The sequence below is a fragment of the Protopterus annectens genome, chromosome 10.part0 (genome assembly GCF_019279795.1).
Source record: "Protopterus annectens isolate FY-2018-M chromosome 10.part0, PAN1.0, whole genome shotgun sequence".
Lineage (NCBI taxonomy): Eukaryota > Metazoa > Chordata > Ceratodontiformes > Protopteridae > Protopterus > Protopterus annectens.
Window position 1 is genome coordinate 1,141,830,673 of NC_056744.1, and position 22,447 is coordinate 1,141,853,119.

The window sequence follows — 22,447 nt, forward strand, 5'->3', positions numbered from 1 at the left end:
TGTCCGAACTGGATAGCATCTGCAGTCAGGATTACCTCCCTCCTTCCCTCTGTGGTACTCCAAGGGTGTTTACCCTCCTAATAGCTAGCTGGTGGGGAGTCTTTATGGTGTATTTGTTTGTATATATGTGCATACATGCCTATTTTTGTGTTTGCCTCTATCTTTTTGGAAACATTGGCATCTATCTAAATTTTAGCCTTCAAGAGGGCTACTGGCATCTGGGGCAAGAAACACTGAGGAAAATGGCGTCGGCTGATGCCTTTATACCCGAAGACCAACAGAGATGACGTCGGGTGAAGTGCGACATCAGCCGAAGCCGGACCCGGACTTTGGAATCCGGCCGACTGAAGGGCTGCCTGACGACAGGACAACCCAGTTGTTATGACTGCAGATGCTATCCAGTTCAGACATCTACATTTATGGTAGGTACAAAACTACTTTTCCATTTCATTTGATTTCTCTTCTGATCAGGAGTATTCTTCCTCCCTATGAGGATTTTGATGCTGAAGAATCAATCCCTTCAGCCTCTCCTCCTGAGGATTATTCTTTTGGGGAAACTTTACATATGAGGGAGCATTTCCACTGGGAGAGCCAAGATTATTCAGAATCTAAAAAGGCTCCGACTTCCGTTTACTACCACACCACGAGCCCCTAGCTATTCCACCTGTTGGACATTGTAGATGTATTTTCAGATTCCACTCTGACCCCTGACTCCTTACCTCCAGCTCCTGTTAAGCCGGACAGGTACAACATGGTTCCTGACTCATAAATTCCTTTTCAAAAACCCTGCTGCTGTCCCAGAAACAGTCTATCAGGGTCCCAAAGGGGTCAAGGCTTCCACTGCAAAAAACCCTACTCCCTCTGACCGGGATTCTAGGGCACTAGACAGATGGGGAAAAAAGAATTACACTTCTGCTACCCTGGCTATAAGGGCTTTAAATTGTCTGTTTCATATGCTTAAATATCAGCAATATATAATGTCACTGCTTAAACAGAAAATGTTGATAAATTCTGAATGTGCAGAAAACAAAGAAATACAGGAATTATTGCATGCAGCTGAACAAGTTGGGAAGCTTACATTGCAATGTGGTTTTGATCCTCTGGAGGCCTGCAGGGCCGTAGTTACAGGTTCTGTCATTAGGAGGCATGCTTGGTTAAAGGAACAAAGTCTATCTGATCATGTTAAAGCAAAATTATTAGATGCTGCATTACAGCATGATGCTTTGGTTTTAAAGCAGAAGAGGTGTTAAAGAAAATGGAGGACAAAGCTAAATCTATGCAAACAGTCAAGGATTTCTTACAGGTACAGCCACCAAGATTTAGCAGACACTGGCCTACAAAGAATTGGTCCTTTCCAGTGTCAGACAGGCCACAAAGGGGCAGATACAGATGCCCTAGAGCAGATCCCAGCCCCAAGGTTCATACAGGTCTAAACAATGGGGTGTTTCTGCCTCCAAAACTGGAAGACAAATCACAGCCATACAGAACAGTCCTAATGACTTCCCCTGCATGTGCCAAGCACTGTCTTCTGGCAGCACCTTTGGGGGGAAAACTAGCACTTTTTTCACAAAATTGGCACATAACACAGGAAAAATGGGTCTTAAACAGTGTCACAAGGCTACAAGTTTCACTTCCATACCCTGCCAAGGGAAACGATAGGCCAGACCTGCCATAGCATCAATGGGCAGAGGCACAAAAACAAGTCTCATCCCTCATGGACATCAGGGCCATTCAACAAGTACCAGAGCAAAGAGCAGGGACAAGGATTTTGATTCAAGACTGTTCTTGGTACCCAGAAAGGACAGCCTGGAGACCAATACTGGACCTATCTACTCAACGCATATCTGGATATTACAAAATTCAAAATGTTGACTCTACAGCAGCTTCTGCCCATGTTGGGCAAGAAGGCTTGGCTTGTGACTTTAGATCTAAGAGGCATACCTGCATGTCCCAATCAGACAAGCATGCAGAAGATACCTCGGATTCAAAGCTGGCTCAATGCACTGCCAATTCTCTGCATTGCCCTTTGGCTTATCTACTGCACCCAGGGTCTTCACAAAGTGCCTGGCGCCAGTAATTGCATTCTGCAGACAGAGGAATACAAATATATCCTCATTCAAGCAGTGAACAAGGACATTCTACTACAGCATCTGGCGTTTGTAAAGAGATTACTACCATGCTTTAGGGTACACAGTCAACGAACAAATCAAAACTAGTACCCTCTCGAGATAATATTCCTGGGTGCAAGCTTAAATTCAACTGCCCAGATGGCTTATCTCATGCCAGACAAAGGCAACCAACTACCTATTTCAAACTGGCAGCAAATGCCCAGTTATCTGTAAGAAAAATTCTGCAGGTTTTGGGCTTCATGGCATCCTGCATTCTACGAATTCCATATGCAAGACTGCATATGTGGAAACTTCAGTGGTACCTAAAAAGTGTTTTGGACTCATTGCCACAGCCTGGAAACAATAGTTACTATCATTCCCTGCCTGCAACAGGAGTTTCGATGGTGGGTAAAGGCCTGTCACCAGTACAAGGGGCAGCCATTCACTCTACCCCCAGCCACACAGGCATTAACGGATGCATCAGATTATGCCTGAGGGGCCCACATGGCAGGAAAATGTCTTGGAAGGCACATGGTCCACAAACCAAATGCATCTACATATCAAAAAGATGCTAGCTGTTCAGAATGCCCTGACGGACTTTAAGGGCCTACTTCATCCAGGACAACTAGTGATAGACAACACCACGGTCATGTGGTATATAAACAAGCAGGGAGGCACTCATTCTTACCCCCTTTGCAGAATAGCCATGACTCTGTGGGACACTGCATTGACTTATCAGTTACATCTGCAGTCACAATTTCTGCCAAGAAAGATAAATACTCTGGCAGAAGAACTAAGCAGAAAGCTCATGTATCCCCACGAGTGGAAATTGGATCCACAAGTCTTAAGCATGAAAAGGAAATGGGGATGCCCGGATATAGATCTATTTGCTTCTCACAACTACCAACTAAAAAGATTCTGCACAATGACTCATCACAGACAAGCATGGAAAGTGGACGCCCTCTTTTTCAGCTGGAAAAGCTTAGCAGTTTATGCCGTTCCTCCACTGCCTCTCCTCCCCAAGGTACTCCTAAAGGTCAGACAAGAGAAGCCAAAGATACTGATTGCCCCATACTGGCCCCGCCAACACTGGTACCCAATACTAAGGAACTTGTCTCAAAGCCCGGCTTGGATCTTGCATCAAATACCTAGTCTACTATCCGAACAAAACAATCAGATCCTGCACAGCCAATTAAAGACCTTAAGTATGGCAACATGGCGGATAATGTGATACAAAACGCGCCTCTCACTAAAGCTGTAATGGATGACATTTTGGAGGCTGGAAGGCCTAGTACTAGGAAATCTTACGCTGGAAAATGGAAGAGATTGTGTTTGGAATCAGGCACAAGGATTTGACACAGCTGTACAAAATATTCCTCAGATTTTGTGATACTTAACTGAGATGCTGGAAAAACGCCTATCCTTTCACCAGGTAAAATTCATGCCTCTGCCATTTCGTCTCATTACAATACAGAGCCACCAATCTTTTCTCATCCCTTGATGATCATCGTGCATACAGCTGTAGTCATAACAGATGGGGTTCTCCTGCCGTCAGGCGGGTTCTCGGTCGGCCGAATTCCAAAGTCTAGGTCCGGCGTCTGTTGTAGTCGCTACTTCCCTGACGTCAGTGCGACAGGGGTATAAAAGAACCAGCTGACGCCATTTTCTTCAGTCTTCCTTGCCGCGCGGTGCCCGAAGCAGAAGCAGTTTGCAAGTGCTGGTCGGCCAGCTCCTGAAATCATGAAAATTTTGCAACCGAAGTCTTCTTGAAAGCTAAGTACCCCGATGGGGAAACTTTTCTTGTCTCTGACCGATGTCAGACAAAGTTAATAATTGTATTTCATGTGGGAAGCAAATACCGCATAAGGATTTTCATTCCCTCTGTATTCCTTGTTTAGGCCCAGACCACAACGTCTCGGTCTGTCGTTTTTGTGCTACATTCAACAAACGCATCATTAAGCGTCGGGCGGAGTTCGCCCAGCATTATTTTGGCAAAAAATTTAACTATTATGTCGTCGGCTACTCGGACTCCAGTTTTGTCTAAAAAGCGCAAAGATAAGGACTGACACACTAGGTCCGCGGCCTCTACCGACACCATGCCAAAGCCGACTACAGGTGGTCTGGTTCTCAGCGAGGCGCCTACGCAGCCCCTGACTACCAACGACACTTCATTGGCGGTGTCTTCTGTGCCCGAGGTCACAGGCTCCTCTGCCCACACCCCGACTACAGGTACCGAAGCCACTCTTGGTGGTGAATCTCAAAATGTAGACAGGTCTGCTCCTCTCAAGGTGTTTTCAGACCTTCCTCCTCTTTTTCCATGAAGGCTTTCACCAAGTCTAAAGCAGCCATGCATTCTAAGAGACAAGCTACACAGGGCCCATCTCCAGGCCCCATGCCTAAAAAACAGATGCCTAAAATGGCTGAGATTTTAATTACTCATCAGGGGTTCTCAACCCCCCCCCCCCCCGGAAAAAAGGCCCAGAGTGGAGGAAGAATCCCCCTCCTCTGATCAGGCCTCCATTATATCAGAGCACTCTGAACAGGAACATTCCTACTCCCCTTTTGAAGATTCTGATGCAGAGGAGTCATTCCCTCTATCCCCCCCCAGAGGATTACTCATTTGGGGAAACCTTGCGTACCTTAAGGGAACACTTCCACTGGGAAGGCCAAGAGTACTCAGATTCCAAGAAAAGGCTTAGGGAATTTCTCTTGCTACCTCAGCACAGGCCTCTGGCTATACCTCCTGTCTTGGACATACTAGATGATGTGTACTCTGAGGCCTGCCTTAATCCGGATTCTTTACCTCCAGCCCCAGTCAAGCCTGACGGGTACTACCGGGTTCCTGACTCTCTCCAATTTCTATACAAAAGCCATGCTGCTGACCCAGAAACTATCTCACAGGGCCCCAAGGGAATTAAGGCCTCCACTGCTAAAAATCCATTACCTTCCGAGAGAGATTCCAGATCCTTAGAAAGGTGGTGAAAAAAGGTATATAACTCAGCTACCTTAACCATGAGGGCATTAAACTGCCAGTTCCATATGCTAAAGTACCAACAGTTTCTGTTATCACAATTGAGAAGTAAAATGTCACAACCTGAACAACCAGACTTGAAGGAGTTGCAGGATTTGATGCATAGTGCAGAACAAGTGGGTAAACATACCTTGCAATGTGGTTTTGATGCTCTAGAGGCCTCATGTAGAGCTGCTGTTACAGGATCAGTGATACGTAGACATGCCTGGCTCAAGGAACAAACCTTACCAGATCATGTCAAAGCTAAATTACTAGATGCCCCTCTTCAAAAGGATGTATTTGGTGCTAATGCTGAGGAGGTATTAAAGAAATTGGAGGAAAAGGCTAAATCAATGCAAACAGTGAGATTTTCTACAGGTACAATCCCCACGTTTCAGTAGAAATTGGCCTTCCAAAAATTGGTCCTTTCCAGCCACTGACAGACCCCAAAGAGGTAGATACAGGCGCCCGAGGAGCACAGGGCAATCTCAAGGATCGTTTAGAGGCAGACAATGGCAAGCTCCTACACAGAGGTGGTGAGGATAGTTCGCAGCCATTCAGAAAACAAGCCCAATGACTTCCCCTTTGCATGCCAAGCAAGGCTCAAATGGCAGCACCCTTAGGCGGAAAACTGGCATTTTCAAAAAATTGGCATATTGTCACGAAAGACAAATGGATCCTGGACATTATAAACAGAGGCTACAGATTCCATTTTCACACCCTTCCAAAAATGAGGCATGCCAAACCTGCCACACAATCAAAGGGCAGAGGCACAAAGACAAATTTCAGATCTCATGGACATGAAAGCTATTCAAGAGGTACCTACTCACGAACAAGGTCAAGGTTTTTATTCCAGACTATTCCTGGTACCAAGGAAGGGAAAAGATTGGAGACCTATTTTGGACCTATCCATCCTAAACACATTTTTACTCATACCAAAATTCAAGATGCTCACTTTACAGCAGCTTCTTCCCATGCTGGGCAAGGAGTCTTGGCTGGTAACATTGGACCTCAAGGAGGCATACCTGCATGTCCCAATCAGACAAAATTGCAGAAGATACCTCAGATTTCTTGCAGGTTCAACCCATTATCAATTCTCTGCATTGCCCTTTGGCTTATCTACTGCGCCCAGAGTATTCACGAAATGCCTGGCATCAGTAATTGCCTACTGCAGACTTCAAGGGATACAAATATACCACTATTTAGATGACTGCCTGATCCAAGCGGACAGCAAGCACATACTTCTGAAACATCTGGCTTATGTAATAATGAATTCTCTGGGATACACAGTCAACAAAGAAATCAAGGCTAATACCCTCTCGGAAAATAATTTTCCTGGGTGCCAACTTGGACACAAACACCCAGATGGCCTACCTCACGCCAGAGAAGCAGGGGCAACTAACTCAATACTTCAGAACACTAGCAAATTTCACCAGGCTGACTGCAAGGAAAATCCTGCAGGCTCTGGGATTCATGGCATCTTGCATCTTACTAATCCCATGTGCAAAGCTGCATATGAGGAAACTTCAATGGTACCTGAAAAACCTATGGTCTCAACACAGCCACAGTTTGCAAACAATAATACCACTAATTCCATGTCTTCAAAAGGAATTTCTTTGGTGGGCTCAAGCATGCCAAACAAACGCAGGTCTCCCATTCAGCAAGCCTCAAGCAAATCAGGTAATCACAACAGGCGCCTCGGACTACGCCTAGGGGGCGCACTTGACAGATCGGTGCATTCAGGGCAAATGGTCCCAAAAGAAAAGCACCTTCACATCAATCAAAAGGAAATGCTAGCAGTAATAAATGCTATTATAGCTTTCAAAGACCTTCTGCATCCAGGTCAACTATTGATAAGGACAGACAACACCACAGTAATGTGGTACATAAACAAACAGGGAGGAACCCATTCATACCCCCTATGCAGGCTGGCCATGTCACTTTGGAACATGGCTCTGGACTTACAAATCGAACTTCCAGCACAGTACTTGCCAGGCAAGGGAAACACACCGGCAGACAACCTAAGCAGAAATATGACAGATCCACACGAATGGAAGTTGCATCCTCAAGTTTTTACAGAGATAATTCAAGCATGGGGAAGGCCAGACATAGATCTCTTTGCCTCCCACAAAAATCACCAATTGACAAAATTCTGCTCAAGGATTTTTCATCCAAAGGCCTGGAGAGTGGACGCTCTCTCTCTGTTGGACAGCGACAGTTTATGCCTTCCCACCTCTTCCTCTGCTGCCCAAAGTTCTATTAAAAACCAGAGCAGACAGACCAAAGATGATTCTCATTGCTCCAGACTGGCCAAGACAACACTGGTACCCACTCCTGAGGAGCCTGATGCATTCCCCACCATGGACCCTGCCTCTAATGCCTCCTTTTCTGACTCAGCACAGCTTCAAAACTCTTCAGTCAGCTGAAAACACTCAATCTAGCCACATGGACGATTCCTTAACATCACAACAGACCCTACTCTCCAAGGAGGTGCAGGATGTCATTTTGGAGGCCAGAAGGCAGTCTACTAGAAAAGCTTACTCCGCAAAATGGAAACTGTTTTGTGCCTGGAATGAGAAAAAGGGCCAGAATCCTGGAAAACTGAACTTACCTCAAATATTACAGTATCTAGCTGAGCTGCTAAGCAGTGGACTTTTTCTCCTCCATCAAAATCCATGCCTCAGCCATTTCTGCAGAATACAACACTGACCCACCTTTATTCTCTCACCCCCTCTTAAGACAGTTCCTCAGAGGGGCTAAGAATCTAAAACCCCCAAGGAAACAACCAATACCTGCTTGGGATCTCAATTTCATTCTAGAAAAGCTGACCTTGCCTCCTTTTGAGCCAGCTGCCTCAGCAGATTTGCAATATTTGTCCTGGAAAACAGCTTTCCTTCTGGCTATTACCTCAGCTCGTAGGGTATCGGAACTACAAGCTCTCATGGCTGTGCAGCCTTTTATCATTTTCCATCAGGACAGAGTTTCCTTACGAACCAACCCGTCCTTTATGCCAAAAGTGGTATCCAGGGTAGCTTTGAATCAGGCTATACACTTGCCTACCTTTTATCCTAATCCTCAAAACAAAGGGGAGAGATTACTACATTCCTTGGACATCCACAGACAACTGCGTTATTTGGACAGAACAAAGCCGTTCAGAAAATCAGAACAGCTCTTTGTGTCCTATGCTATAGGAGCTCAAGGGAAGCCAATTTCCAAACAGACAATCTCAAAATGGATAGCCCACTGCATACGCTTTTGTTCTTTTCATGGCAAAACTGTACCTACAGGCAATCGGATCTCACTCCACAAGGGCCACGGCTATCTCTGCAGCTTTCCTCAGAGGAGTTCTTACCAAAGATGTTTTGGAAGCAGTCACTTGGAGTTCTGTGCATACCTTCTCCAAGCACTACCACCTTCCATTATACTCCAAATATAGAGCAGGCTTTGCCACTGCAGTCTTGCAGGGCATTCTGGCGGCTCCTAGTTCCACCTAGTGCCTACCACCCCTTTCTTAGCTTTGGGATTCTACCCATCTGTTATAACTGCAGCTGTATGCACGATGAACATAGTACAGTTTTTTACCTACCATAAATGTAGATGTTAAAGTGCTAATACAGCTGCAGTCCAGGTTTCCCTCCCTCCTTCCCCTCTTGGGAGAGGCCTATTGGCTAACACCTCCTCATACAACCTGATTGGGGTATTCATTCATGGTGTATTTGCTTGCACTACTGTATTTTGATTATATGGCATTGCTTTATTACACAAATTTATGTATTGCCTTCCTTCTGGGGGCACCTGACATCTGGGGCAAGAAAAACTGAAGAAAATGGCGTCTGCTGGTTTTTATACCCGTGTCGCACTGACGTCAGGGAAGAAGCGACGACAACCGACGCCGGACCTAGACTTTGGAATTCGGCCGACCGAGGACCCGCCTGACGGCAGGAGAACCCCATCTGTTATAACTGCAGCTGTATTAGCACTCTAACATTTATGGTAGGTACAAAACTGTACTTTAAGGCAGTACCTCAGAGGAGCCAAAAACTTAAGGCCTCCAAGGAGATCACCAATACCTGCATGGGGCCTCAATTATGTTTTGGAAGAACTCACCCTGCCTCCTTTTGAGACAGCTGCTACTGCCGATTATAAAGTTTTTATTTTGGAAAACAGCTCTGCTCCTAGCAATAACCTCTGCAAGACTAGTCTCAGAGCTACAGGCACCTCACGGCTGTGGAAACTTATTTTTTATCCAGACAGGGTTTCTCTGAGGACAAACCCGACATGCCTAAGGTTGTCTCTAGTGTGGCCCTTAACCAAACTATTCATCTGCCTACTTTTTATCCAAACCCACAGAATAAGGGGGGAGAGAATTCTGCATTCTTTGGACATACACAGACAGCTACGCTTCTACTTGAGTAGAACCAAAGCTTTCAGAAAGACAGAGCAACTACTACTGGCATATGCTGCATGATCGCAAGGAAAGGGTATCTCAAAGCATAGTATTTCAAAGTGGATAGGCCACTGCATTAGTTTCTGCTATTCACAACATGGCAAGCCAGTGTCTAAGGGCTTTGGGCCACATTCAGCCAGAGCAGCAGCCACTTCAGCAGCCTTCCTCAGGGGAGTACCAACCAAAGACATCTTAGAAGCTGCTACCTGGAGTTTCAGTGCACACCTTTACAAAGCACGATCATTTACCACTCTACTCTAAATCCAGGGCAGGCTTTGCCACTGCAGTTCTGCAGGGCCTCATAGCCGCTCCTAATGCTATTTTGCTCCAGCCGCCCAACCTTAGCTTTGGGATTCAACCCAAGTGTAATGACTTGCAACAGTGAAACACGAATAACATAGTACAGTTGTGTAGATGTTCGAGTGTATTCACTGTTGCAGTCCAGATTACCCACCCATCATCCCCCATATCCTTGCTGCAGCTTATCTGCTCTTCTCTAACCCATACAAGCTATGTGGTGTATTTGCTTGTAGATGAAGGTGGTATATATATTTTGGTGCATGCATTTTTTATTGGCATACTTTTAGCCTACCCTTTTGGGGGGCACCTGACATCTTGGGCAAGAAAAACAGAAGAAAGTGGAGTCTGCTGCATCTTTTATACCCCTGGCACACTGAGGTCAGGGAACAGGCGACAGCAACTGACACTGGACCTAGACTTTGGAATTCAGGCCGACTGAGGGTAGCCTGCAAGCAGGTTAACCCAAGTGTAATGACTGCAACAGTGAATACACTTTAACATCTACATTTATGGTAAGTGTACACAACTGTACTTTTCCTTCCCCCCCTTTGCTCTTTCATTTTACCCTGGGATTGTGATGGTTGCCTATTGAAACCCCCCCCCCCTCCCATTCGTCCTGGTGCCCCTCAGTCGTTTTGCCACTGAGGTGTGCCAGAAGTGGTTGGATTATGCGTTTGAGTCTGAGTAACCTCTTCTAGGACAAAGACATTAAAGTGGAGCCAGCTGACTGCCCTTTATACCACTGTCATGATCTTCAAAGAGGAAATGGGTTGGCTAGGCCAGGAGGTGGTGTGTAGAGACTGTAGTCTTTACAACTGCCATTTGAGTGCCTGTACGCTGGAATGCTAAGAGTCTGTGCTTTAACAGAAAATCCAGTGCAACACAAATTTACAGTAAGCCGTGAAAGTTTTGCTTTAAGTTGTAGAGTACTGCTTAATGTTATTACACCTGAGTGGCTCCTCCAGGTGCATCTACCGTTAATTCCTACTGATGCCTCTAGGTGTCCAATATTGCTTCTTGGCGAACTCATCTGCCTTAATATTTGACCTTTGTCTAGTGCAGGTAGAGATAACATTTTATCTGAAGTAGTTACTTCATTTGTTCTGCAACCTGTGGGTTACGGATCCGAGCCGGCAGCTTCACAAGGTAAAGGATCCGAGCTCCTAGCTCCTCCCCCTACCCATAATCCCCTGCTGCTTTACCTCTGATCGAGTTTGCCGCGGCTGAAGACAGCTACTCGTGAAGAGCTCCTTAAGCTGGGTGAGATCGTTTAGATTTTTTCTAATTGAGAGAATTGTTGAAGTGATTTTTAGGTATAGTTAGTATTTTTTTCAGTCACATAGAGTTAGTTACCCACTCCTAGTTATCGTGGTCTTTAGTTTTCTTTTCTCTCCCTCCCCCCTTAGTGTTTGGGTGTGTGTGAGTTTTTCATAATGGCGGAAGGGCCCAAAGCCATTTTTTCTAAGTGCACTAAGTGTGGCCATAAGCTTTCCTCAGCTGATGGCCACACTCAGTGTGTCTTATGCCTGGGGGTGGCCCATTTATCAACGGCTTGCCAAATCTGTGCAGCCTTTAATCCTCGGGCAATCTGGGACAGGAAGAACAAGCTGATCCTGGCAGGCCTTCTCTCCCAGGACTCTGCTTCTTCCTCTCCCTCGAAGGGTCAGACTACTACCGTAGCCCTGACTCCTTCAGTTCCCCCAGGTCTACCTGGGACTCAAATTCCCTCTACTGTGCAGAGCTCGGGGGACTCTAGTGCTTCTTTCTCCAGGGAAAAAAGGCACAGGGAGAAAGACCAAGTTGGACTGAGGCTCACCCCTCAGCCCCCCCCTGCTAAAACTACTAGTCCTCCCTCAAAGGTTCCCACCCCCCCCGACTCAGTTTGCCTCGTGTCTCACCGGAGTACCGGTCTCGGAGGTCGTCGAGGTGGCCCTCCTGGCCCGCTTAGGCTTCCTCTAGGTCTACAAGGAGCCTTACTGACGCGGACATGGATCGGATGAGTAGATTCCTGCAGACCCAAATTGCAGATGGGGGTGCTGTTGCCCCCCCCCCCCTCAGGGGGAGGGGGGGAGCTCAGTCCCTCTTTTTGCTCTGATCACTTCTTCTCCAGCCCGGTTCAGGGTTTTGGAGTCATCTGATCCAGGCCCTTTTGGAGCCGGGGTTTCGTCGGCGCCGATAGCTCTGGTATCTTCGCCGACGTTGCCCTCTAGCGTGTCAGATCCTAGCTCTCTGGGCCGAGCATCGGATCAGTGGAGATTGGTTTACCTTCGGCTCAGGGTAGGTCAGAGCACGCCTCTCTCGGATCCGACTGCTTCGGCTCCGACCCCGATCCCTGCTTCTGTGCTGAGGAGACTCCTTTCTGAGCCTGGAGAAAGTAGTTCCCCTTCGGTTTTTGAGGTAGTGGAGAGGGTTCTGTCGGTGTTCCAAATCCCCAGTCGGGCCTCGGATCCTCCCACCCCCCGCTTTGCATATGGGTCTCCTCCATCATCCGTCCTATGGGACAGCCCGCTCAAATTCTCCAGTCAGTTCCCTTGGAGGAACAGGACCCCGTGGGCGAGCCCTCTTCGGACTGTCCCACCGAGGAGGTTCCTCGCAAACAGCAGTGTAAAAGGAGGCACTTGGACTCCCCTGAGTCCATCACCACAGACAGATTTGGATGAAGGGGAAGGCTCCCCAAGGTCACCCCCCGAGGATGTCTCCTTTGGAGACATCATGGAAATGTTGCGTATTAGAGGGGGGTTGTCTGCCCAAAAACCTTCCTCTGATGAATCTGTGTTCCTGGAGGCATTTGAGGCGGGCCCGTCTACCTCCTGGGTCCCCCCCCCCCCGGCTGACCCCCTGGTGGTCTTAATTACCACCAGGGTGTGGAAAGAACCAGACACCGTGGAGCCAATCCCGAGACGTCCTGACAAAGTTCTTAGCCCCCCTGCAGATAGGCAGTCCTGGGCTAAGGTCTCCTTTTGATGCCATGCTGGTGGTGGCCGCCACGAAGAAGGAGCTCGCACAGGAGAGTTCCTCAGTCCATCCTCCGGATAAGGAATCTCGGGCGATGGACCGTATTGAGAAGCTGAGGTTTGCTTCAGCAACCTATTCCATAAGGGCGCTGAACTACATGGCGCACAGGCTACAGCGAGACTTGATTAAGGAATATGCTGCAGCTCCTCCAGAGTCCATGATGGTCGCGGATAAGGACACATTTACGACTCATATGGCCACTCTAAAGTCCATCTCTAACACGTCCATGCGGTTACTCTCTCGCTACGGAGGGAGTCGCTAGGGCTAGCGAAGCCGGGGTCGTCTTGCGGCGTCACGCCTGGCTCCGCCTTTGAGATTTTGCGGATCCCTTTAAGGTGTCCTTCACGAATGCGCCCTTTGGATCTTTGCTTTTTGGCAAGACTATATGTGAGACGCTGGTCCAAAGCGAGAAGGATGGGAAGACACGGTCTGCCGTCAGGGTCAGCTTCTCGACTCCCCAATGATCCTTTTCTAGGAATCGAGGCAGAGGACAAGGCGGACGCCGGCCCAGAGGCAGAGGGGGGCCGCGTAACTTTGGGTGTAGGGAACCTTTCTCGGACAGGCCTGCACAGCAGCCCTGAGGGCTTACCAGACTGTCCCTCCTCTGGAGGCAGTCGGGGGGCGTTTATCAGAGCACCTGTCAAATTGGGAGTCCATCACGACAGATCGATGGGTGCTCCGAATCATATCCAGAGGTTACTCCATTCCCTTCATACACCTACCACCCCCCCCCCCAAAGTCGGACGCCTCCCAGATGTCCCACCCGATCAAAGGGAGGCAGCAGCCTTAGAAGTAGCAAAGCTACTAGGGAAAAGAGCCATCCAGCCCTTCCCCCCCGTCCCCCCAGAACAATTCTGATTGGGCTACTGCTCCAGGTTCTTTTTGGTGCCAAAAAAGACTGGGGACTTGAGACCGATTCTAGATCTCTCCGCCCTGAACCTGTTCATCCCCAAGGAAAAGTTCCGTATGGTCACTCTTCAGTCTATTCTCCCCCTTCTTCGGGAGAACGACTAGATGTGCTCGATAGACCTCCAGGATGCGTACTACCACATCCTGATGGACAGACGATCCAGGAGGTTTCTCCTTTTCCGGCTAGGGGCCAGTCATTATCAATTCAGGGTCCTCCCATTCGGCCTTTCCTCAGCCCCCAGGGTATTCACCAAGGTCATGGCAGTGTTTCTCAGCCCACCTGAGACTCCAGGGAATTCAGGTCTTCCCATACCTGGACGACTGGCTCCTCGTCTCCCCCAGCAGGCATCAACTCTGAGTGGCAAGGGATTACACTTTCTCTTGCCTAGGAATTGGGCATTTCAGTGAATCTTCCAAAGTCCTCCCTTCAGCCAGTGCAGGTCTTGGAGTTTATTGGGGCAAAGTTGAACACACGCATCTGTCGAGCCCTGCTGACTCCGGACAGACTGAACAGCCTATCACATCAAGTTTTAGTCCGGCTCCTGCGGCGGAGTTAGTCCTGAGAGCACTGGGGTCGATGGCAGCTACCATCGGTCTGTCTGCATGCACGCCTCCGGATGAGGATCTTACAGCGGACTCCAAGTTCAGTGGTAGTTAGTGCTTCACCCGATCAATTCCCCGATTTCACTGAGCAGAATCTGCAGGGACTCCCTCCTTTGGTGGCTTCGCTCACAGGAGCTGCAAGAAGGGGAGACCCTTTGTAATTCCCCCACCCCAAGCCACGTTTACCACGGATGCTTCTCGCCTTGGGGGGGGGGGGCATTGTTCAGGCAGAACTGTCCAAGGCACGTGGACCCCCTTGGAGACCGCTTTGCATATCAATGTCCTAGAGATGAGGGCGGTGCTTTTGGCGTTGCAAGCTGTCCACGACTTTCTCCCTCTAGGGACGATTGCGATTCAGACAGACAACATGGCGGTAGTCTGGTACGTAAACAGGGAGGAACCAGGTCTTACCCCCTTTGCAGAGAAGTCATGAGTGTGGGTATGGGCGATATCCACCAACAGCTTTCTGATAATATGCACATTCCGCGTCGGTCCAACATTTTGGCGGACACAGAGTCGGGTGATTCTCACTCAGTACAAGTGGTCTCTCAATCCTTTAGTTGCGAAGCAGATCTTCTGCGCATGGGGTTGGCCTTGCAATCTTTTCGCCTCTCTGTCAAACACAAAGTGCAGCGAGTATTTCGCAATACTTCCCCCTCCAGGGGAGGCCCCAAGAGACGCTCTGGTTCATGCTTAGCCGCTCGGTCTTCTCTCTGCTTACCCCCCCACCCCACCCCACTTATGCTGAAATTCATTCAGAAAGCACGTCTGTTGAGCAAGAGTGATCCTCATAGCCCCATTCTGGCCTCGTCAGATCTGGTTCCCTTACCTATGGTCTGTGTTCCTCCATGGATCCTAGATTCCATTCCAGATTTGATATCGCATCCTGTGGGATTCCAAACCCCGAATCTGCTAAACCTCAAGCTGACCGCTTGATTGATCCAGTTCCTCTGATGGCTAGGACTCCTGGTATCTCATCACCAGTGAAGGACATTCTGGTGGCGGCCCATAAACCAGCCACCAGAAAAATTTACTATAGTAAATGGAAACGTTTTTCCATTTGGGCCGAAAGCAAAGGCATGGACCCATTTACGGTCCCTATTCCTACAATTCTGGATTTCCTGTCACTAATCTTTCAGCAGGGAGCAAGCGCTTCCACAGTTAAGGTACAGTTAGCTATTTCCCACTTTCATGTGTGGGGTGAACTAGGATCAATAGCATCCTCAAAGATATGCAAAACCTTCCTCAAGGGCGTTAATCTCCTAAAACCACCGGTCAAATCTGTAGTACCCCCATGGGACTTAACCTTAGTGTTGCATGCCTCGACAAGTCCACCTTTCTAGCCCGCCTCTTCAGTTTCTTTGAAATTCTTGTCTTGGAAAACTGCCTTTTTAGTCGCTATTACATCAGCCAGGTGGGTCTCAGAACTCCAAGCCTTGTGCATGAAACCTCCCTACCTCATTTTTCATAAGGATAGTCTCTCGGGACTAACCCCTCTTTACTACCGAAGGTGGCTTCGGAGTCCAATATTAACCAATCAATTAACTTACCAGTGTTTTTCCCAAATTTTCAGAACAAGGGGGAGTACACATTGCACAAATTGGACGTACACAGACAATTATGTTTCTATCTGCACAGGACTAAGGATTTTCGTAGGTCTGATCAGTTTGTGTCTTTTGCCAGATCAGCTAGGGGAAAGGTAATTTCCAAAGTAACTCTGGCAAATTGGATTTCCCAGTGCATAACTCACGTGTATACATCCTCAGGTAAACCAGTTCCTACGGGAATTCATGCTCACTCAACCTGCTACATCAGCAGCCTTCTGGTCCAGGGCTCTTCTGGACGACGTATGTTCAGCAGCTACTTGGTCCACTTCTCATACGTTCATCTCCCATTATAAATTGGATATGATTTCGAGGAGTAGGGGTTCCTTTGGCTCCGCGGTGCTTCGGAATATTCTTCCGTAAGGCCACCCAGGGTTAATTCTAGAGGTAGCTGGGGACTCTGTCCCACAGGTTGCAGAACAAATGAAGTAACTACTTCAGATAAAGAAGTTATGTACTCACCATAACGTTCCATCTGAGTAGGTACTTCATTTGTCTGCAACCAACCCCCCATTCCCCCTAACCATATCTGGATAACTAACTGTAATATGTCCTTTTGTCATAGCATGAAGTAGGGCTTGATCCTCTGTCGAGGGTGTGAGGTGTTTAAAATTAAGCAAACCCGATCTGAGGTAAAGCAGTAGTCAGCAGGGGATTATGGGTAGGGGGGAGGAGCTAGGAGCTCGGATCCTTTAGCTTGTGAAGCTGCCGGCTCGGATCTGAAGTCGGATCCGTAACCCACAGGTTGCAGACAAATGAAGTACCTACTCAGATGGAACGTTACGGTGAGTACATAACTTTTTTGATTTCTGTAGATAATTTCACATTTTTGCAAATATTTCTGCAACAAAGTAACAAGTATTTAGTCTCAAATGAAAGCTCTCAACGAGTTAAGTGCTGCTGACAGTGTTAACTTGAGTGGCTGCTTGAGTGTTTTCGAAGTATTTTCTTGATCTGTTAATTTTTTGCTTTGAAGCCTTGTATTTCTCATTGTATTGCACATGTACTGTAATGTTTTTTGTTCTCTACTTTGCAGCTAATCTCCCTGGGCCTCTGTTGAAAAAAGTCAGACTATCCCATTCAAACAAATTAAAGATGACTGTTACCATGTTTACTGGACTTGTAAAATTCAGTAAGACCTAGAACCTAAAGAATACTGCCACTATAAAAATAGTTGGTGCTGAAGTTTGCTGTTTATACTTTCATAACCCCTGTGGTTCCAGAGATATGAACATTGTTTGGAATGGGAGGACATAATTTGATTCTGTCAAAAGGCTTAGGCTCTGCCCACTGGAAGTTAGTGCAAACCTGAGCTCCAGTGTAGTGAAATGAGCTAAATCATTTATGTAGTAGTTTATAACGTTGTTGTTGCGCTTGCATTCAGTGTTATCAATTATGTCTTAAATTTGTTTTTTCAATGCTTTGTGTAGCAAGCAAAGGAGATGGTAATGGACCTAATTCGAGATCAAGGGTATCGAAATGAATATGGGGCAAGAGGTGACAGCTTGGATGTAAGTATTGACTTTTTTAAACTGTTGGTGCCAAATGAGATGGGGCAATTTAGGATGTGAAAGTCTGAAGCTCTGTTAATGGTGGGTATGCCAAAGTTGAGATGTATTGTTTTACTAGCTAAGTAACTTCCTGTCCAGCTTCCCTATGTTTGATCCTAGAGTCTTGCATATAATGAACAGCACTGTTAAAACCTAGAACATAAACAAATGGAATATATTTTTGGCAGACCCTTGAAGAAACTGATGCAGAAAAGGAAGAATCTAAATTGAAAGGTTTTCTGTAGTTTTGCTGTCTCTTGAATGGTTTTGAGGCAGTTTCCACGTCTGTACTTCCGGTTTGACTTTGTCAGCGAGTAGTAGAAACAGCTGTTGTTTGTAAAAAGCACCATATGGGAGCTGCCTTGGTAGCACAGCATGTTGTACAAGTGCTGGCATACCGATTTTTTTTCTCTCACAAAATAGTAACAGATTGGCAGCACTTTTGTCCTGTGTGAACACTTAATTTCAGCATGATGCGGACCAGTTCTCTCTGCTGCATTGTTCTCTCCTTCAGTGCGACTCTCAGCAAAGATGGTGTTCCTGCATCCACACTTGGCAAGACAAATGACATAAACTGATGTTTTACTTTGCTAAAGTAGGAAAGGTGTAGGTGATAACAGACCTTTGAATAGTCAAGAACTTGGATTTACCCATATGAGGCCCTGTCAGATGGTTTTAATTCTGACGAATTTGTTTAGCATTTGCCAAAACAAGTGGATGTGGCCAGAATCAGGTTGAGTTCAAATCTGCATCATAACTGCATGTGCTAGTATGAAAGAGCATTTATGAAAAGGTTCTCCACTGGGTACTCTCAGAAGTAGTAAACTTTAACAGGTTTCCCAGATTTTTAATTATTTTTGCATTTTTAGGTTAATGCAGGCTGTGGAAGAGCTTTTTTGTACATTGTGCATCAAGGAAGATGCTCTTTTCCAATGTTGCAGTATTCTACATGTGGGTTTATTCTTGCTTCGCGTGCATCCGGACAGTATGCAAAAGCTTTACAGTCCCTATATGGTGTGTGGGACATTTTGGCATAGCTTGGGGAACAGGGGCCATAAGTGACATCCGCACGCACCAGCGCTCAGAACTTCAGTCGTATGCCAGGTGTTCCTGCTCTCGCTGACATCTGATTTGAGAAATTGGATAAGTACCCTGTTGGGGACCCTTTCAGTCCTTTTTGATATCCTTGTTTGTTCATGGCATCCAGAAAGGGCAAATGTAAGTTTTGCCGGCAGATCCCTACAAGAACACTCAAGATCAGTGCCTATTTTGCTTGGGTAAGGAACACTATTACAAGGCCTGTCTTAATTGTCAGGTGTTTGTGCCCAAAACCCTACGTAGTTGTCTGCATGCACTAAACTTGTATTTAGTGTCAACTGTTAAAACAGTGTTGGTGATGGAGGGCTCTTCTGATGTTCCTTCAGAATTTGTAGAGGGCCAGAACCTTGTGGCCTACCACTGCCGCTGTGCCTCTAGCGTCAGTCCCTCTGCCTGTGGCAGACTTAGGCCTGGCAGAGACATCCGATTCTGCTGCAGTGGTTAAAGCGGGTATCTCCGATGAAGATGCACAATACCACGTGGAGGGCATGTCCATAGAGGCATTACTGACGTCTGTCTCTGCCGGGGGGAACCAGCATTTTGTTATAGGCCCTTTGGATCCCGCCGCTCCCTTAGCCCCCAGACTCGAGACCTTTCCCCTATTCAGATGCCGGCTAGGCCCCTCAAAAAGATAAAGCATATTTCTTCTGCAAGCATGCTTAACTGCAGGCTTTCAGCCAAAGCTTGTTTAATGCCTTCATAGTTGTATGGCCTACCTCTGCAGGCAGTTGTAGCTTTGCTCCTCCACTTTTGAGGCCTAGGCCTCAAACCTCAGACCCTACTAGGAGAGAAGAGGATTTTTCTGATTCGTCTGAAGTCACTCTTGCACCCAGATCTCTTCTCCCTTGGGTTATGGCTCCCTAGAAGAACAATCTTTAGACCCTGATTCCCCAGCTGAGGATTTGACTTTTGGAGAAATCTTATCCAAAATGTAAGACCACATCAGGTGGGAATCCTCTGACATGAGAGGTTCAAAAGAGGTACTATGACCTCATTCAGATGGACTCCCAAAGTCCTTCTGTTGTACCTCCAATTTTAACTGCTTTCCTGGATACCTTTTCAGCATCCTTAAACCCAGATTCTCAACCTCCTGCTCCATGCAGAGCTGCATAACGTACCTGAATCAGACAAGTATCTCCTTAAGTGCCCCCCTCCAGACCCAGCCACTATCTCCATTTCCCCAGACAAGGCGTCCAAGCTCTTGCCTACAACCACCATACTTCCTGCTGACATAGACTGTAAGACCATGGAACGTCTAGGTAAGAACATTTGCACTTCTGCCACCCTGTCCGTTAGGGCTACAAATTACCAGATGTACACAGCCAAGTATGACTTATCCTTCCTTGAAAAAGCCACCAAGGATTTGGTTGATATTCCAGACCCAGGACCTATGGATCTAGCTTCTGCTCTGACTGTTTCTCTGCCATCTGAGCTCGAGGTGTCTAGGGGCCGACACTCTGGTCGGGGGGGGGGGGGATAACTGTATAGGACACTTGTCTGATCCGACTTTACCTCTCGAAGCCTTGGCATGGGTGAGATCGGCTTTGGAGTCCACCATGGCTCTGAGGGGGGTCCTACAGGTTCTTCTGAGCTGGAGGCTTCCTCTGGTCCTTTGCAGGGGTACTTTCGAGTCTTGAGTGCTGTCCCCGCTCTCGGGTCCTGTTATTTCTCCCCAGAAGGCACCGGTGTCAGTCTCTGCACAACCAGTCCCACACAGATGTAGAGACCCAAGGACTCAGGATCCCCCAGTGAGTGAATCTATCTCTTCCAAAACCTTTCCAGAATGTCCTGAAGAGGTCCCTCACAAGAGATTATGTAAGAGGAAGCATTTGGACTCCCCAGAGGAGTCTGTCATATCACAGACCTCAATGAGTTAGAAGGCTCCCCACTGTTGCTATCTGAGGATGTCTCCTTTGCAGACATCGTAGAAATTAAACAGGCAGCTGGAAGCCCATCAACCCTATTGATGAGTCTGTCTGAAGGCCTTTGGGTCTCGCCCTTCAGCCACTTGGGTGTCTCCGCCTTTCAAACTTATGGATTTAAGTTTGTCAAAAGGTGTGGGAGTCTCCAGATTCAGTAGAGCCAGTTCCCTGGATGCCAAATAAATTTCAGTTCCCCAAACATGAAACCTTTCTTACTAAGGGTGTCCCGGTAGATGCTATGGTGGTGCGGCCTCAAAAAGGGAGTTATCTGAAATGTCCACTTCTGTCCATCCTCCAAAGTCTTGTACATTGGACAGATGTGGAAAGCGCATGTTTTCTTCAGCGACCTTCACACTCTAGTCCCAGAGTTCTTACTCATTTCACCAGATTACAGAGATCTCTTGAAGGAGCTTTGAGATGCTCTCCAGGGTTCAGTAGCTGCAGGGGTATTGGTGTCCTCCCAGCTCTCCACTTTAAATTCAGTAGTTAACCCATCCATGAGACTCTTCTCTTATGTACCCGATGGAGCAAGTAGGTCAGTGGGTTCAGGAATTGCCCTCAGGAGACTTTCCTGGATGCGTGTGTAACTTTGGGGAACCTTTCATCAGCCTTTGTTAATGCCCCTTTCGGCTCATCCTTGTTCTGGCCTAAAGTGAAAGACACTAACCAGGTGTGACCAGGAAGGAAAGACACATTGCCTTCTGAGTCCGTTTTCCACACCACCTAGACCTTCTCCCGTAGGTAAAAAGGTAGGAAAGATATTTTGTTGAAAATCCCGGAACACCTTTCAGGACATGGAGTGAGCCTTCCCCCAGGGGCAGAGGGGGAAGCATTAATGGAAGACGCCGGCCACGTGGCAGAGGGGATTTGCAGAATCTGGGCGAGTGATTTCTCCTTTGGTAAGGCCCTTTCAGCTCTCCTGAAAGGAGGCCCATTTGTCCATCTCTGGAGACAGTTAAGGGTTGATTTATCGTTTGTACCCAGACACCTGGCTAAAAGTAAATGACAGTTGGGTACAAAGCATCATATCCAAAAGTTACTTCATACCTTTTCCTATTCCTGCCCCATGCATAAAAAAAACATTCCAGATGTTCCACCCAGTCACAGGAAACCAGCAGCCCTAGAAATAGATGTTGCTAGGAAAGTCATCCAACTGGTCCCCACAGGCCAGATCAGATCTTTGGGTTCTTTTTAGTTCTAAAGAAAACAGGGGACTGGAGACCCATACTGGATCTCAGCAGACTGAACAAATCTGTAAACAAGACAAATTTCCACATGGTAACTCTGCAGCCGATGCTTCCTTTCTGGGAAAAGACAATTGGATGTGCTCTCTAGAATTCCAGGATGTGTAGTACCACATAAAAATGAACAGGCCATCCAGGAGTCTGAGTTTTCAGCTGGGAGTGAGTCACTACCAATGTCGAGCTTTGCCCTTTGGCATCACTACAGCCCCCAGAGTGTTCAAATGTATGACAGTTATGGTTCACCTGAGATTTTTAGGATTCCGGATGTTTCTATATCTAGATGACTGGCTCCTAACGGCCACCACCAAGCATCTGCTAACAGACACAGAGACCACCTTGACACTTTGCTCTTGTCTAGGGATTGCAATAAACTATGAAAAATCTGCCTTATTGCCATCTCAACATTTTTATAGGCACAGTTTTAGACATAATGATGGTAAAGCTTCCACCAGAGTACAAGCCCTGCTGATGCAGGTTCAAGACCTTCTTTTTAAAACTAAGACTCTAGGAAGGATGGATGTTCTTCGTGTTTCACTGTTGCACTCGCACTTGGGGTTATCTGCGTGCAGGTAGCCCTCAGTCAGCCTGAATACCAGAGTCTTGGGATTTCTGAGTCTGAAGCTGTTGCCTCATCCAT

At 47.2% G+C, this 22,447-nt stretch overlaps 1 protein-coding gene across 2 annotated transcripts in view; it reads left to right on the forward strand.

Annotated features, from left to right (window-relative positions):
- The window catches only part of FUBP1 (far upstream element binding protein 1), a 1,223,929-nt gene that overhangs the window by 589,127 nt on the left and 612,355 nt on the right, over positions 1-22,447 (forward strand). For both annotated transcript variants that reach the window (XM_044085874.1, XM_044085872.1), the window contains one exon: positions 17,427-17,507. In XM_044085874.1, the coding sequence (XP_043941809.1) occupies positions 17,427-17,507 (81 nt within the window). The remainder of the gene's footprint in view (positions 1-17,426; positions 17,508-22,447) is intronic.